Source organism: Pongo pygmaeus, chromosome 23 (genome assembly GCF_028885625.2).
Source record: "Pongo pygmaeus isolate AG05252 chromosome 23, NHGRI_mPonPyg2-v2.0_pri, whole genome shotgun sequence".
Classification (NCBI taxonomy): Eukaryota; Metazoa; Chordata; class Mammalia; order Primates; family Hominidae; genus Pongo; species Pongo pygmaeus.
In genome coordinates this window covers 61388005-61404652 of record NC_085931.1, presented here as the reverse complement: position 1 = coordinate 61404652, position 16648 = coordinate 61388005, and the positions used below count along the sequence as shown (strand labels likewise).

The 16648-nt window shown below is 55.6% G+C and overlaps 1 protein-coding gene across 1 annotated transcript; it reads right to left on the bottom strand.

The window, feature by feature from the left end:
- Positions 1-28: 28 nt before the first annotated feature.
- Positions 29-16460, bottom strand: SELENOO (selenoprotein O). Its single transcript, XM_054470127.2, has 9 exons — positions 15878-16460; positions 10955-11158; positions 8796-8976; positions 7198-7328; positions 6598-6878; positions 1738-1888; positions 758-943; positions 509-665; positions 29-433 (listed from the first exon to the last, which is right to left on the bottom strand). Exons 1-9 carry the CDS (start codon positions 16435-16437, stop codon positions 269-271), a joined length of 2016 nt encoding a protein of 671 aa, XP_054326102.2. The 5' UTR covers positions 16438-16460; the 3' UTR covers positions 29-268.
- Between the last annotated feature and the right edge of the window lie 188 nt (positions 16461-16648).

Below are 16648 nucleotides of genomic sequence, written 5' to 3'. Positions count from 1 at the left end.
GGGGGAAGAATGACCACAGAGATGGACCTGAGGGAGTTGCTGGTTTATTTAGGAGCCTGGGTCCAGCCCCCAGGGACCAGGCTGCACTGCTGAGCCGGCCTCAGACAGAGACGGGTCAGGTCCTGACTGGATGTCTCTGCCATCACGGAAAGACAGGTGCGCGTGGGCAGAATCCCCCAGTGTAGAGGGCAGCCCGGCACCGTCTCGGCCACTCAGCAGCACATGGGGGCCTCGGGAGACTCCAGGGGTGTGGAGCGCGCCGAGGCCGTTATGAAGATCATGTCACGCACAGTTCTGCTGCCCAGAGCGGGGGCTTACTGCTGTAGGAGCGCTGCCTGCCGTCTGCTCCGTCGGCCTCGGTGGCCTCGGCGTCTGTGGCGGCCCCCGCCTCGCAGTGGTAAGGGGTCTCCAGTAGCTTCAGCACCTGCCGCACCTGGAGGATCAGGAGGGTCAGAGGGGTCTGGGGCCGATCCCCTCCCAGGGATCACAGGGACAGGCGTGTGCTTGCCTCTGAGAAGTCCCCGCGCTCGGCAGCCTCGATGGCGTTCTGCGCAATGTAGTTCCTCAGCACGTACTTGGGGTTGTTGGCGTGCATCACGCGCACACGCTCAGCCTGCCAGGCGGCAGCATCCCTGGCGCCTTCCAGGTCCTTGTCCAGCCGGGCTCTGGAATGACATCCGGGCTCTGGAGTCACAGCCGGGCTGGACTTTCCAGCACGTGCCCCGCCGCCCCTGGTGACCATGGACGCAGGGCTCACCTGTATGCCTGTAGCCAGTCAGCCCAGTGGCCCTGGTTCCTGCTCTGCAGGTCTGCTGCACTCAGCTGCTCCAGCCGAGACTGCTGCTCCACACGCTCCAGCTCCCTGGCGATGCCCGCCCGGGTGCCCATAAGCGCGAACAGCTGCGGGTTTGACTGCGCCAGCATCAGCATCATGGATAGCTGCCTGTGGGGAGGCCAGGATGTCCGGGAGGTAGCCCCTGACCGTGTCCCTGCCCTGTAGGCAGCTGCTCCGCCTGCCCCAGGCTGCTCTCACGGCTCACCTAGAGTCCAAGGGCCCAAGCAGCCCGGTCCCCGAGGTCCCTGGAACCCCACTGGCAGGGATGGACCCCAGTGGGCCCACACCAGGCATCCCCATGCTGTCTGCCAAGGCCCTTCGTGGGCCGAGGGGCAGGACCGCTCTGCTGCCCAGGTTTCTGCTGGAGAGTCTCCACCTCCCGAGTTTAATGCTTGTGGGACGGGCACTGCTATTAGCACTTCTCTCATTTCCAGAAGGGTCCAGGTGGGCAGGGGCCAGGCCTTCTCCAGTGGAGGGGGTTTCGTGCTCAGCAGGGCCTGCTGGCCGGTGCTCCCAGCCAACCCCACTGGTCTTGTGTTTTAAGTTAAAAGCAACAATACTTTTCACGTCTCATCCTGCACGTGGGCGGGACTCTTCAGACAGGGCAGCCCTTCCCTTTGGAAGATGGTGTGGGAAGGGTTGACCTCTGGGAGCCCATTCTCCCTAGAAACCCAGAGGCTTTCTCTGAAGCCTCTGCCCCCACACCTGTGTCAGCCTCGCCACCCTCTACTCTGTGACCAACCGGCCCCAGCACCGCAGAGACGCCGTGACTGCATCCGTCCCTGGAGCGGAGCAGCCACCGGGCCCCAGCCAGCTCTGCCTCCAGCTTCTCCCTCGGCCTGTTTCTGATTATGCTTCCTTTTCTGGAAACAAATCCAAGGAAACAGGAACTGAGTACCCACCGGGGATCCATCTGGGGCCGGAAGGCCAGCCTCAGCTCCTCCAGGGAGGCACACTGCTCCATCAGCCTGGCCAGGAATTCCGCCAGGCCTGGCGACTCTGGCTCCACTGGGAAGGAGCTCAGCAAGTAGAAGGTGTTTGTGAAGTCGGCACCTGGAACACAGGCTGCTCAGGGAGCTGGAAGCAGAAGGCCCAGGGTCCCTGTCCTGGTGCCACACAGACCCCCCGCCCCCCTGGCACAGGTGCTGCATGGACCCACACACATGCTCCACCCCCCACCCCCGGCACGGATCCACACACTCCCCGACCCACACCCTCCACCTGGCACAGTGCCATACAGACCCACACCCTCACCCAAGCACAATGCCACATGGACCCACACCCTCCCCCCAGCACAGGTGCCACATGAGCCCCGCTCAGCATTGGTCCTGGGACTCCTGAGCCCTCCACACCCCACTCCTCAGCCTCCACCCATCCACCGCGCAGGCAGCTGCCATTTGCTGACCCTCCAAGTCACCTGTGAAGTAGCCTAATAATGAGAAGGCAGAGGCTGCTGCCCAGCCCTCACATCCTCACAGTCACAACTGCCTGCTTTGGGAGCTAGCGAGTGTTGAGGAGAAGCTGCTGTAACCCGCCTGCAAAAGGCCCAACTTGTGACAGACACTGCGATCCTCCCCCTGACTCTGGAACACGCTGTCTGAAACCACAGTGACCCTAAAACAACGTCTAAAAACAAAACGAGAAGGGAGTCAAAGCAACATACTGCAAAAGAGTCGACTACACGCAAAGGTAGCAACGGAGGACGTGAGCGACCAGAAACATGGCACAAGTTCCCCCTCAGTAACTGCTTTGAAAGTGAATGGACTGATCTCTCCAACAAAAGGCAGACTGGCAAAGTGGGTAAAAAGACGATTTCCATGTTGTCACCACACGATCTGCAAGACGTTCAAAGACACGAACAGGCTGGAAGTGAAAGGATGAAGAAACCCAGGCCAAAGAGTAACCTAAAGAGAGCCGAGGTGACTCTTAAACTCACAGCAGATAAGTTTTCTATTTTTTGAGACGGTGTCTCGCTCTGTTGCCGGGGCTGGAGTGCAGTGGTGCAATCTTGGCTCACTGCAACCTCCGCCTCCCGGGTTCCAGCAATTCTCCTGCCTCAGCCTCCTGAGTAGCTGGGATTACAGGCACCCGCCACCATGCCTGACTTGCTTATTTATTTATTTAGAGACGGAGTCTTGCTCTGTTGCTGGGGCTGGAGTGCAGTGGCGCAATCTCGGCTCACTGCAACCTCCGCCTCCCAGGTTCCAGCAATTCTCCTGCCTCAGCCTCCCGAGTAGCTGGGATTACAGGCACCCGCCACGACGCCTGGCTAATTTTTGTTTTCTGAGATGGAGTCTTGCTCTTGTTGCCCAGGCTGGAGTGCAGTGGCATGATCTCAGCTCACTGCAACCTCCGCCTCTCCTGCCTCAGCCTCCTGAGTAGCTGAGATTACAGGCACCCACCACCATGCCTAGCTAATCTTTGTATTTTTAGTAGAGATGGAGTTTCACCATGTTGGCCAAGCTGGTCTCGAACTCTTGACCTCAGGTGATCTGCCTGCCTCGGCCTCCCAAAGTGTTGGGATTACAGGCATGAGCCACCATGCCCGGCCAGAGAAGATTTTAAATAAAAAATGGTCAGAAGGGCCAGGAAAGGTAGCTCACCCCTGTAATCCCAGCTACTTGGTAGGCTGAGGTGGGAGGATAACTAGAGCACAAGAGGTGGAGGCTGCAGTGAGCCGCGACTGTGCCACTGCATTCCAGCCTGGGCAACAAAGTGAGACACATCCAGCCTCAACAAAAAATTGTTACAAGAGACAGCATTATATATGGATAAAAGAGTCAATTCATCAATAAAAATGTAAAAATTATAAACATGCACCCAATAAAAGCCCAAAAATGTAAACGTTGGCAGAATGGAAGGGACAGACAACAAACAGTTCTATCTATAGTAAGAGTTGGAGACTTAAACACACCACTTAATAATGGATAGACCATCTAGGGTTGGGAGCGGTGGCTCATGCCTGTAATCCCAGCACTTTGGGAGGCCGAGGCAGGTGGATCATGAGGTCAGGAGATCGAGACCATCCTGGCTAACATGGTGAAACCCTGTATCTACTAAAAATACAAAAAATTAGTCAGGCGTGGTGGCGGGCGCCTGTAGTCCCAGCTGCTGGGGAGGCTGAGGCAGGAGAATGGCACGAACCTGGGAGGCAGAGCTTGCAGTGAGCCGAGATCGCGCCACTGCACTCCAGCCTGGGTGACAGAGCAAGACTCCGTCTCAAAAAACAAACAAACAAACCATCCAGACAGAAGGTCAATGAGAAATGGAAGACCTGAACAACAGCCTAAATCAAGAAGACCAAACAGGCACATACACGGAACCCTCCACCCAGCAGAACAGAGCACACCGTCTTCTCCAGGGCACACAGGAAGTTCTCCAAGATAAGCCACAAAACAAGTTGTAATAAACCTCAAAAGGCTGACATCTCTAGTCACGATGGAATGAAGCTAGAAATCACTTAAAAACACAACACACTGGTTGGGCGCGGTGGCTCAACCCTGAAATCCCAGCACTTTGGGAGGCTGAGGTGGGCAGATCACTTGCGGTCAGGCGTTGGAGACCAGCCTGGCCAACATGGTGAAGCCTCATCTCTCCTAACAATACAAAAATTAGCTAGGTGTGTTGGAGCATGCCAGTAGTCCCAGCTACTTGGGAGTCTGAAGGAGGAGAATCACTTGAGCCTGGGAGGCGGAGGTTGCAGTGAGCCAAGATCATGCCACTGCACTCCAGCTTGGGCGACAGAGCAAGACTCCGTCTAAAAACCAAAAAAACACAAAACACAACATACCAAAATTGATGGACACAGCAAAAGCAGTGACCAGAAGGACATGCAGTGTAAACGGCTACACTGAAGATGATCTCCAATCAGTTACCTCACCTCACGCCTAAGGAACTGGATAAAGAAGAGGCAAGATTAGAGGAAGATAATAGACTGAAGAAACAGAGGCACACACTGCATAACTCCACTTACACGAAGGGTTTAGGGCAGTCAGGTTCACAGACTTGGAGCGGAGCGGCTGCCACCAACGGCTGCAGGGAGGGGAATGGGGAGCTGGTAACCAGCTCACACAGGATTTGGGTGGTGGATGTGAACAAGCTCCAGGGCTCAGCTGTACGGCACTGCTCCTGCGTCAGCTATGATGTGCTGTGCACTCCACAATTTAAGAGGGTAGATCCATGTTGTGTTCCTACCACGATAAGATTGTTTGTAAAAAACTGCTACGAACAATTATATACCAAAATTATCTACAAGACATGGACAAACTACCTGACACAGAAAATTCCTGGAAACATAGATTACCAAAACTGACTCAAGAAGAAAAGAAAATCTAAATTGATGTAAGGCAAGCAAGGAGACTGATCAGTAATCAAGATTTTTCCAACAAAGAAAAGCCCAGGACCAGATGGCTTCACTGGTGAATTCTACCAAATACTCTTAAGAACAAATGGCAATCCTTCTCAAACTTTGAAGAAAAAAATGGAAGATGTGGGAATACCTCCTAACTCACTCTGAGGCCAGCACCACCTTGACATCAAAGCCAAACAGACACTAAAGAAAAAGCAGAACTCTAAGCCAGTATGCCTTACGCATACAGATGCAAAAATCCTCAAAATACTCGCAACATTCAGCATATTAAAATAACTATACAGCATATGGCTGGGTGTGGTGGCTCACGCCTATAATCCCAGTACTTTGGGAGGCTGAGGTGGGCAGATCACCTGAGGTCGGGAGTTCGAGACCGGCCTGACCAACACAGCGAAACTTGTCTCTACTAAAAATACAAAATTAGCCGGGTGTGGTGGTGGGCACCTGTAATCCCAGCTACTTGAGAGACTGAGGCAGGAGAATCGCTTGAACCCAGGAGGCGGAGGTTGCAGTGAGCCAAGATGGTGCCACTGCACTCCAGCCTGGGCAACAAGAGTGAAACTCTGTCTCAAAAAATATTAAAAATAATAGTCATATAGCATATTAAAAATAATCTTATAGCATATTAAAATGACCAAGTAAAATTTATCCCCAGAATGCAACGAGATATGAATGAAATAATAAAACCACACGACCATCTTCATTGCAGGAGAAAGCATTTGATAAAATGCAATAGCCTTTCACGGTAAAAGCATTCTGAAAGAAAACTTCAGCATGGTAAAAGTCCACAGCTAACATCACGCTCAATGGGTGAAACACTGAACACTTTTCCCTGAAGGTCAGGAACAAGAAAAGGATGCGCATCTCAGCTACTTCTATTCAACATACACGTCCTAGCTAGTGCAACCCAGTGAGTCACCCACACGACCCAGCAATCCTACCACCTGTCCACCCCACGGAACCGAAAGAGGGAATCAGAGATCTTTGCATTCGCTTTCACAGCAGCACGGCATACAATGCACCGTACGCAACAGCCAGAAGAGGAACACGTACGCCAGTATGTCGTGGATAAGCAAACTGCGGCCTGTCCACACAATGGGATGCTTCTCAGCCTTCAAATGGAATAAAATCCTGATACGGACCTGGGTGAACATTGAGGACCTTATGCTAAGTGAAATAAGCAGTCACCACAGAACAAGCACTGTATGACTCCACTCGCAGCAGGTCCCTAGATTCACCAAATCATAAAGACAGAGAGTAGAATGGGGGTGCCAGGGGTGGGGCGGGCCCAGGGAGTGACTGTGCACTTGGAACCTGGAAGCTGGAAGGTAAACCATCTCTAACCACAACAGCACAGGAGGCGCCTCGCTGCAGGCACGGCTGGGTCACTCACCAGTCAGGTGCATGGTCTCCAGGAGCTTGGACACCAGCACCCCGTCTTCCTCCAGCTCCACCTGCACGAGGCCCAGCTTCCTGCGCATCTTCTGCAGGTAGTGCCTTTGGAACTCGGCGTCAAACTCATCGGCCAGGATGGCCTCACCCAGCTCCAGCGGCAGCTCTGGCTGCAGGGCCTCAGCCAGCTTCCGCAGGTTCCACCTGCACACCTCGGGCTGCTTGCTGTATGCATAGCGGCCGGTGTTGTCAGAGGCATTGCACACGTGGTCGGGGTCATACCTGCCACACGGGGCAAGAGAGCCACGCCCTGCCTGAGAGGAAGTTCCCAGGAGATGGTGCAGGCACCCTGGAGGGGAGGCTCAGGGGAAGTTCCCACGTGGCCGTGGCTCTCTGGCCCTGTCCCACAGGGGTCCTGTCTCACCAGCCCCTGGCCAAGGCCTCCGGGATTGCCCTGGACTCTCTACTTCCTACATCAGCTCCCAGCCCCGTCGGCTCCCCCTCAGGCATCATGGGCCAGTGCCTGGGGGCAGCAGGTTTCATGCAGCCCACACCCCCCAGCCCTGGGGCCTGCACTTTGCTGGGCCCCAGGGCCACTTACCTGTCCAGGAAGCCAAAGGGCCCGTAGTCGATGGTGAGACCCAGGATGCTCATGTTGTCGGTGTTGAGCACGCCGTGGCAGAAGCCCACACACTGCCACTCGGCCACCATCCGCGCCGTGCGCCGCGTCACCTGGGGCGGGACAGTGTGCTTGCTTCCTCCTCGGGGTCCTGCCCAGACCTCCCCACTCGTGTCCATCCTTCCCCTCCCTGAAACCAGCTGTGCTTCGCTGAGTGGCTCTCACTCCGGTATTTCTGGGCGATCTGTCCTGATGTCCTGTCACCGCCTCAACCACAAGGTGGCGATGAAGAGTGTGTTGCACTCACAGAATCCACTCTTTAATATACTCACAAAATTTGGCTTTTACCCAAACTAGAAAAATCAGGGAACCCCAGACTCAGGCCCAGTAGAGACCCCAAAGAAGCAAAGAAGGGTCAGTTCACTGAGGGGCCACACCTGCCCCAGGGCCAGGCCACTGTCCATCCTGGTGCCACCACCACCCTGCTGGCCTAGCCCCCCTAACCAGACAGCAGTCCCCACCCAGCCCAGCACCGGTAACCTTGAGAATAGGGGCCAATCAGCAGGGGGGCCAGGAGGCCCCAAGGTGCAGGGTGCACTGAGGGCCCCACCGGCCCTGCTGAACACAGGCCTGACAGGCCTGACACCACCTCTCTCCTGCAAGGCCACCAACGCTCCTGGGAGGCAGTCAGTGCCTGCGTCACTGGCAGAAGACTGAGGCTCAGAGGGGCAGAGTGACCTGCCTTGACCACCCACGCACATCTATGCCGGAGCACCAGGCTGCCCCCAGCGGCTCCTCCGGGCCTTCTGCAGCCCCATCACCCACCCACATGGAACATGGCTGGGGTGGACTGAAGGGATGGAGCTGGGGCAGGACACAGCCCTAGGAGCATCTGCCTGGCGCCAGCTTCTGCTGACGGCAGCTCAACAGCCCCCAGCCACGTGGCAAAGAGGGTCCCCATGCAGCCCTGGCTGCAGCTGCTCCAGGGGTGGCCTGAAACTTCTCAAAGAAGATGCTGTGTCCGGCCCCCCTGAACCCCCACTTGGCCTGACCCCACTGATGCTGCAGACCCCCAGCCCAGCCAGGTGAGGTGCTGGGTTCCCCCACCATGTGCTGAATGCCCTGTGACAAGGACGATGCCGTCAAGCCACGTGGGACGTCTGTGGTGTCCGTGGGGCGGGGACCCAGACCCCAGGTGGGCACTCAGCATCTCCCCAGTCAGGACCTGGCTGGCTGCCCTGGGCATCAAGACGTATCGACCCACGTGGGAGGTGCCCAGCCCATGGGGCTTCCACCCAAGCCAGCTCCCACCCTGCACCCCCGCCCCAAGCTGGCCCTGCAGGGATACCAGTAGGAGAGCACGCCCAGGGCCCCCAACGCCACTGAGCCCAGGGGAGTTTCAGGTTTGTCCCAGGGCCCGAGCACACATGATGGGGTTTGCGGACAGGAGCGGGAGCTCAGAGAAGGGCGGGGAGGCTGGGTAAAAGCCTTTGTCCCCCGGCCAAAATGGGGGTGTCTTCAGCACAGGTGGGGACACCCAGCACCCACCCGCAGGGAGGGGCAGCGTGCGGCCCACTGACCTCCCGGAAGAAGGCGGCGTTCCTCTGCACGTTGTTGCTGGCATGAGCAGCCTGGATCTCGGGGTAAAAGGAGCTGATGACATAGTCGAGCAGCTGCACTCGAATGTCGTTCCTCCCCACGCTGGGGCCTGCACGCCCTGTGTGCTCATCTGCAGACTTAAAAATCTCAAAGGATCCAAACCTGGAGGGAAGACCCGAGGGGTCAACAGGTCAAACCTGACCCCAACCACTTGTGAAAATAAGAAAAAGAAAAAGACGTTGTTGTGGCTATTTTTTTTTTTTTTTGAGACGGAGTCTCTCTTGTTGCCCAGGCTGGAGTGCAGTGGCGCGATCTCGCCTCACCACAACCTCCAACTTCTGGGTTCAAGTGATTCTACTGCCTCAGCCTCCCGAGTAGCTGGGATTACAGGCACACGCCACCACGCCCAGCTAATTTTTGTATTTTTAGTAGAGACAGGGTTTCACCATGTTGGTCAGGCTGGTCTCAAACTCCTGACCTCATGATCCACCTGCCTCGGCCTCCCAAAGTGCTGGGATGACAGGCGTGAGCCACCGCGCCTGGCCTGTTGTGGCTGCTAAATCATGCAGCCCTACAGCAGAAAGAGAACCTTGATTAAAACAAAAGCAACCAACCAACCAGAAGGCACCACAGCTTTACCTGACACAAACGCAGACATATTCCACTTTTGGTCAACATCCAGCCACTGACCAGGCCCTGTCTCCACAGTCTGGGGCACGTGCGGGGGAGGCCCATGGGTCTAGAAACCACCAAGGCCCCTGCACTCCCACCCCAACCCCACGAGGAGGGTTTTCGGCAGGTCTTACACATGGAGGGGCGTGGCCTGCCACTGCGTCCTCGGGGAGGGGACGCAAAGGAGAGTCAGCTGCTATGGACACACATCTGTGAGGGCTCAGCAGCAGCCGTCCCCCAGGGTGACTGTCCCCCAGGGGACATTGTCACAACTGGGGTTACTACTGGCAACCAGCGGGCCCAGGGCAGGGATGCTGCATGCCACACAGGACGGACTTCACATCGATGCCAACATTGCCGCTGGGCAGGGCCTCAGAGGAAGTCGTGGCCCCAGATCCTTCCTATCCCCCTGCAGGGCAGGAAAAGCCAGAGGCCCACAGGCAGCCTCAGGGGTGGGCGGCTGGTGTCCCGGGCAGGACGGGGCCGCAAGACCAACAGACAGCTCTACATTCAGGTGTTCAGGAGGAAGTGCTAGACGCCAGGTGGCAAGGTGACATCAAAAACCGATGGCTGGGGGCCGGGCGCCTATAATTCCAGCACTTTGGGAGGCCAAGATGGGTGAATCACCAGAGGTCAGGAGTTCGAGACCAGCCTGGCCAACATGGAGAAACCCTGTCTGTACTAAAAATACAAAAATTAGCTGGACGTGGTGGCGCACGTCTGGAACCCCAGCTACTTGGGAGGCTGAGGTAGGAGAATCGCTTGAACCTGGGAGGTGGAGGTTGCAGTGAGCCAAGATCACGCCACTGCACTCCAGCCTGGGTGACAGAGCGATACTCTGTCTCAAAAAAAAAAGAAAAGAAAACTGATAACTGATGGCTCACATCAGACAGGAGCCAGCCCAGGACTCCAGACCAACGAGCAACTGGACCATCAGATCAGAAAGCCCGAGCAGGACACCACGCACAGCTTGCAGCTCCTGCTTCTTCAGTGGCCACTTCCTCAGTCAAGTCTAAGTAGTTCCTTGTCATAAACTCCAGCCAACAGCTCTGGACACTGTCCCCAGCCTCAGGCTCAGGGACCCCCTCCTCCCCAGAAGCACCAGGCAGGGACCCTTCTCTGGTGCCTGTGGCCCTGGACCCCCCTGCTGGTGCTTTGAGATACGCCAGCTCCCGCAGGGCCATCTCTGGCTGCAACGAGGGCCTGGACGGGCATGTGGGAGGGCTCAGCACAAGTGTCCCAACGGAGCACCAAATGCCTTTGCACTCAGATCCCTCCCAGTGGGCGTGACGCAGCTACTTCGCGGACAGGCAGCTTCTGAGGCTGCCAGGGACAGGCTGGACTTTCAGAAGAGGCCAAGGCGGTCATCTGGGTTTGTTTCTACCAGAATCCTAGCAGCACAGGCCCAAATCTCCTAGGACTCTATAAGCAAGTGCGTGTGAACAGGCCGAAAGGACCCCGGCATTACCTTATGAAAGTGGAAGCTACACGCAACACAACCGTGCATTGTTCATATTTGGGATTACCATCATAGAACACGTCGCGCACCACCGTGGACTCGGACGTGACGCAGGCGCCGGCCCGTGTGGTGGGGATTCCCAGGTGGAACATGGCTTCGCTGCACAGGAACTCCCGGATGCTTGACCGTAGGACCTTGCGACCGTCGGCCTGTCTGAAACCAAACACAGAGTTCACTACGTGGGCCTGTCAGGAGTCACCCAACACCAGGATTCCGGGCAGCACACGGAAAGGAGGGAACGCGTGTAACGTGAGCAGCTTGCACGTCCCTGAAAACCGCCCGTTCCAGGTGACATCAGGTGCCTTGTGAGCCTCCAACACTGCCCAGTTCCAGCAACCGCACACCCCAGCAGGTTGTCGGCACAGCCTCTGGTAAAAATGGGCCTGAACACATGCAGCCGCGTCTTCCTGCCGAGGACGAGGGTTCCGCAGCAGAAGCCAGGACTGTGTGACTGCACAGCGGGGACAAAGGGCCTGGGGCAGCCCTGCCCCATGGGACACAACAGCCTTTGCACCGGGACGGGCGCCCAGGTACGGGCCAGCCAAGGAATGAGCTCCTCTGTGCCTGCCGGAGCCCCCACACCTACAGTGGGGGGAGGCAGGGCAGAGAAGCCAGCTGCCCACCCTGCAAAACCCACCCCTCGAGGCTCCAACAGCGCCGGCCTCAGGCCACTCAGCCACTTCTGACCCCCAGGTCTCGCATTCCCTTCCCCACAGGTCTTCAGGTCCCTGGCCTCGGCCAGGCATGGGGAAGGGGATGTGAGCTCTGAGGGCCAGATAACTGCCCCCTTTTTCTTCAGTTATTTTCCCTGTGGTAAAATACACATAAAATAAATTTACCATCTTAAACCACCTGTTTTTTGTTTTTTAAAGACAGGGTCTCACTCTGTCACTTGGCCTGGTGTGCAGAGGCACAAACCTGGCTCGCTGCAGCACCACCCTCTCCCTCAGCCTGCCAAGCAGATGGGACCACAGGCAATGCCGCCAGGCTCTGCTAATTCTTGTCTTACTTTTTGTAAAGACGGGGTTTCATTATGTTGCCCAGGCTAGTCTTCAACTCCTGGGCTCAAGCGATCCTCTCACCTTGGCCTCCCAAAAGTGCTAGGATTACAGGCACGAGCCACTGCGCCCGGCCCATCTTAGCCATTTATAAGTGTACAGATCAGTGCTATTAAATAAGTTCATAATGTTGCACAACCATCACCCCCATCCATGTCCAGAAATCTGTCTTGTGAAATTGAAACTTTGTCCCTATTAAACACTAGCTCCCGATTCCTTTACTCCCTCCAGCCCCTGGGACCCAGAAACTGACTTTGTCCCCATTGAACACTGGCTCCCGATTCCTCTACTCCCTCCAGCCCCTGGGACCCACCATTCTACTTTGTCTTTATGAATGTAGCTCTCTAGGTACCTCATGTAAGTGGGATCACCCAGGATTTGTCTCTCTGTGACCAGCTTATTTCACTGCATGACGTCCTCAAGGTTCATCCGTGTTGTAGCATATCAGCATCTTCTTTCTTAAGGATGAATAATACTCCACTGTATGTACAGATCACATTTAATCCATTCACCTGCTGATAGATACTTGTTCTGCCTTTTGGCTATGAATATCGGTAAACAAATCTCCTTGAGATCCTGCTCTTGGGGATATACCCAGAAGCAGAACTGCTGAATCATGTGATTTGAGGAACTTCCACACTGTTTTCCACAGCAACTATATCATTTTACATTCCCACCAACAGTGCAGAAGGGTTCCAATTTCTCCACAGCCTCAACACTTTTTAACTTACTTTTTTTTTTTTTTTTTTTTGAGACAGGGTCTCACTCTGTCACCCAGGGACAGTGGCGTGATCTTGGCTCACTGCAACCTCTGCCTCCTGGGTTCAAGTGATTCTCCTGCCTCAGCCTCCCAGGTAGTTGGGATCACAGGCACGCTCCACCACGCCTGGCTAATTTTTGTATTTTTTGTAGAGATGGGGTTTCACCATGTTGGCCAGGCTGGTCTCAAACTCCTGACCTCAAGTGATCCACCCACCTTAGCCTCCCAAAGGGCTGGGATTACAGGCGTGAGCCACTGTGCGGACCAACCTTTTATTTTTCTGAGACGGAGTCTTGCCTTGTCGCCCAGGCTGGAGTGCAGTGGCGCGATCTCAGCTCACTGCAAGCTCCGCCTCCTGGGTTTAAGCAATTCTCTGCCTCAGCCTCCCGAGTAGCTGGGACTACAGGTGCCCACCACCACGCCCAGGTCAACCTTTTAATTTTTTAAATAATTGCCATCCTAATGGGTATGAGGTGCTATCCCACTGTAGTTCCGGTTTGCACTTCTCTAATGATTAATGATGTTGAGCATCTTTTCACGTGTTATAAACTTTTCATGTGCTTACTGGCCAAATCTTCTTTGAAGAAATGTCTATTCAAATACTTGTCCATTTTTGAATTTTTTTTTTCCTGTTAAGTTTTGGGAGTTCTCTGTATATTCTGGATATTAATCACTTATCAGATATATGAATTGCAAATATTTCCTCCCATTCTGTGGGCTGCATTTTTACTGTTAATACTGTATTTTTATGCCTAATTTTTAAAGTGTTCATGAAGTCCTGTTTGCCTATTTCTTTAGTTGCCTGTGCCTTTTGTGTCACAGCCAAGAAATCGCTGCCAAATCCAGTCTCATGAAGCATTTTCCCTATTTTCTCTAAGAGTTTTAGCTCTTATGTTTAGATCTTTGGTCCACTCTTCAGTTAACTTTGTTCATGGTGTAGGTAAGGACCCAGCTTCATTCTTTTGCATGAGGATCCAGTTTTCCCAGCACCACTTGTTGAAAAGTCTTTCTCCATCGAATGGTCTCAGCACACTTGTTGAAAATTTGCTGACCATATATGTGAAGGTTTATTTCTAGGCTCTTTATTCCATCCCACTGGTCTATGTCTATCCTTATGCCAGTGCCATACTGTTTTGCTGACTGCGGCTTTGTAGTAAGTTTTGAAATCAGGAAGCATGAGTCCTCCAACTTTCTTCAAGATTGTTTTGTCCATTCAGGGTCCCTTGAGATTCCATATGAATTGTATTACTTTTCGAGACAGGGTCTCACTCTGTCATCCAGGCTGGAGTGCAATGGGATAATCACAGCTCACTGCAGCCTTGAATCCTGGGCTCAAGTGATTCTTCCACCTCAGTCTCCTGAGTAGCTGCAATTAGAAGCACACGCCACCATGCCCAGCTAAGAAAAAAAATATATTTTTTGAAGAGACAGGGTCTTGCTGTTTCCCCAGGCTGGTCTCCAACTCCTGGCCTTAAGCAATCCTCCTGCCTTGGCCTCCCAAAGTGCTGGGATTACAGGAGTGAGCCACTGCACCTGACCCCATGTGAATTTTAAAATTGGTTTTTCTATTTTTGCAAAAACTGTCATTGGTATTTTGATAGGGACTATACTGAATCTCTTCAAAGAGTACTGTTGTCTTTCTAATATTAAGTTATCCAACCCACGAACAAGGGATGTTTCCATTTATTTTTCTTTACTTTCTTTCAGTAATGTCTTTCAGTTTTCTTCCTTCTCACAGCCACTTCAAGTCTCTTCCTTCTCACAGCCACTTCAGACGTTAGCCTCAATTTCAGAGAACTGGTGGGGCCAGGGACCCCAGGACACGTGTGGGGATGACAGGCAGGGCCTGAGTAAAGGTCAAAAGACTCCTTAATTTTTAGGAGAAAATATATTCTAGCAGACCTTAGGTCTGAAAGCACTGAGTTAATACTCAAGTCTTCAAATATAAAAAGTGTCTTCCAGAAACAGATTACTCTCATTAAAAAAACTGCCTTTATAACTTAAAATATCACCAAAAACGAAAACATAAAGTTTAAGATGTTCACCAAAAAGAAAAAGAAAAATTAAAAAAAAAAATGCTCTCAGGACAAGCAGGCCCCAGGCTGAGCAGCATTTCCACCACGTTCCAAGGGTCAGAAACGCTCCCGTGGGCGGCCGGTGCTGTCAACTCTAAGCAGGTCGCTGGGGGTGGGGAGGGAGGGCCAGGTTGCCCTCAGACACAGAACAGAACGGATTTGGAGACGGGGGAGTGAGGAAGACCCCCAGTCTGAGGAGCTTGCTTGGGAGACGGAGCCCCGGGGAAGGGATGCTGAGGGACAGAGGGTATTTCAGGCGCTGGAGGGGGAGGTGATGAGAGCACAGGGAGGGGCCGGATGAGATGCGGGTTTAGCATTTCTCTGAACATAAAATGTACACTTGTGGGTATTGTTTTCCTAATCATTCACAAAAGCAGTAAAGAATATGGAGTAAGTACATTGTTTAGTGGAAAAGAGCAGAACAGACTGAAGTGCTGTCTGTACACAGGAGGCAGGTGGCGCGTGCACGGCTCCCCGGTGGGCCTGGCGGCATCTGGACCCCGATCCTGCCTTAGACCACCTGTGTGCCCCCCCACAGAAATCTAAACGATGCCCACCTCACTTCGGGGTTAAAAAGGGCTGCCCGCAGGGAAGTCAGGGCCAGGCCTCCGTGAAGTCAGTCGCAGAGCGAGGCTGCTGGACGAAGCGGCCAGCCCCACGAGCGATCGGAGGAAGGCTGGGGACCTGCGGGGTTAGGGTTAGGGTTAGCCTAACCTCTCATCCCGGCTCCCGCCCCTGGGTTTGGAGCCCCAGCGAACGTGGGTAAACATGAGCGGCGTCACTGGTGGAGCTGACTCCAAGGTCCTCGGCGGGTTGATGAGCACAGGGCGCGGGCGGCTGCCAGCACCGCGCTCCCGCGGGTGGAGGGGAGGCCCCACTTGGCAGTAGCCGCCGGACGCCCCCAACACCGCGCCGGGCGGAGGGCAGGGGCGCCCCGGCGGGGAGGACCCACCCGCGCCCCTCGCCCGCCCCGGCCCACCTGGAGAAGGGCGTGGGCCCGGCGCCCTTGAGCTGCAGCTCCCAGCGCTCGCCGGTCGCCGTGCACACCTCGCCCAGGTACATGGCGGCGCCGTCGCCCAGCTGCCCGGCGAACTGGCCGAACTGGTGGCCGCAGTAGCAGTGCGCGGCGGGCTCGGCGCCCGGCAGGAGCGCGTTGCCGCTGAAGAACAGCGCGGCCTCGGCCTCGGCCTCGGCCTCGCGCGCGGGCGGCGCGCCCAGGCCCAGCAGCGCCAGCGCGGGCTCCGACAGCGCCACGAGGCGCGGCTGCCGCAGCGGGGTGGGCTGCACGCGGGTGAAGCAGGCCCCGGGCACCGGCCGCGGCGCGGACGGGGCGCCCTCGGGACCAGGCGGCGGCGCCTCCACGGGCAGCGCGCGCAGGGCGCGGTTGTCGAAGCGTAGCCCCGCCAGCCAGCGAGGCGCGGGCTCCATGGCGGCGCCCGACAAGGTAGAGCGGAGCGCGGGCGACGGGCGACAGCGGCCGAGGGGCAACAGTCGGGCAGCCGCGAGCAAAGCGCCGAGCGCTGCCCTGTACGCGGCCATCTGCCGCGCCTCTCCCGCCGGAAGCCAGCCTGCCCCGCCCGGAAACCCCGCCCCGCGCGTCCCGCAACCCAATCGCCAGTGGGAGTGTGTGGGGCGGGGGGGGCGCGGTTGGCTGGCCGGGCTGTAATTGGCTGCCTCGTCCGTCTGTCCGTATCTCCCGGCCGGAGGGTCGGAGGCGTCCGGGGTGGCTGCCGGCGTCACGGGGCGCGCG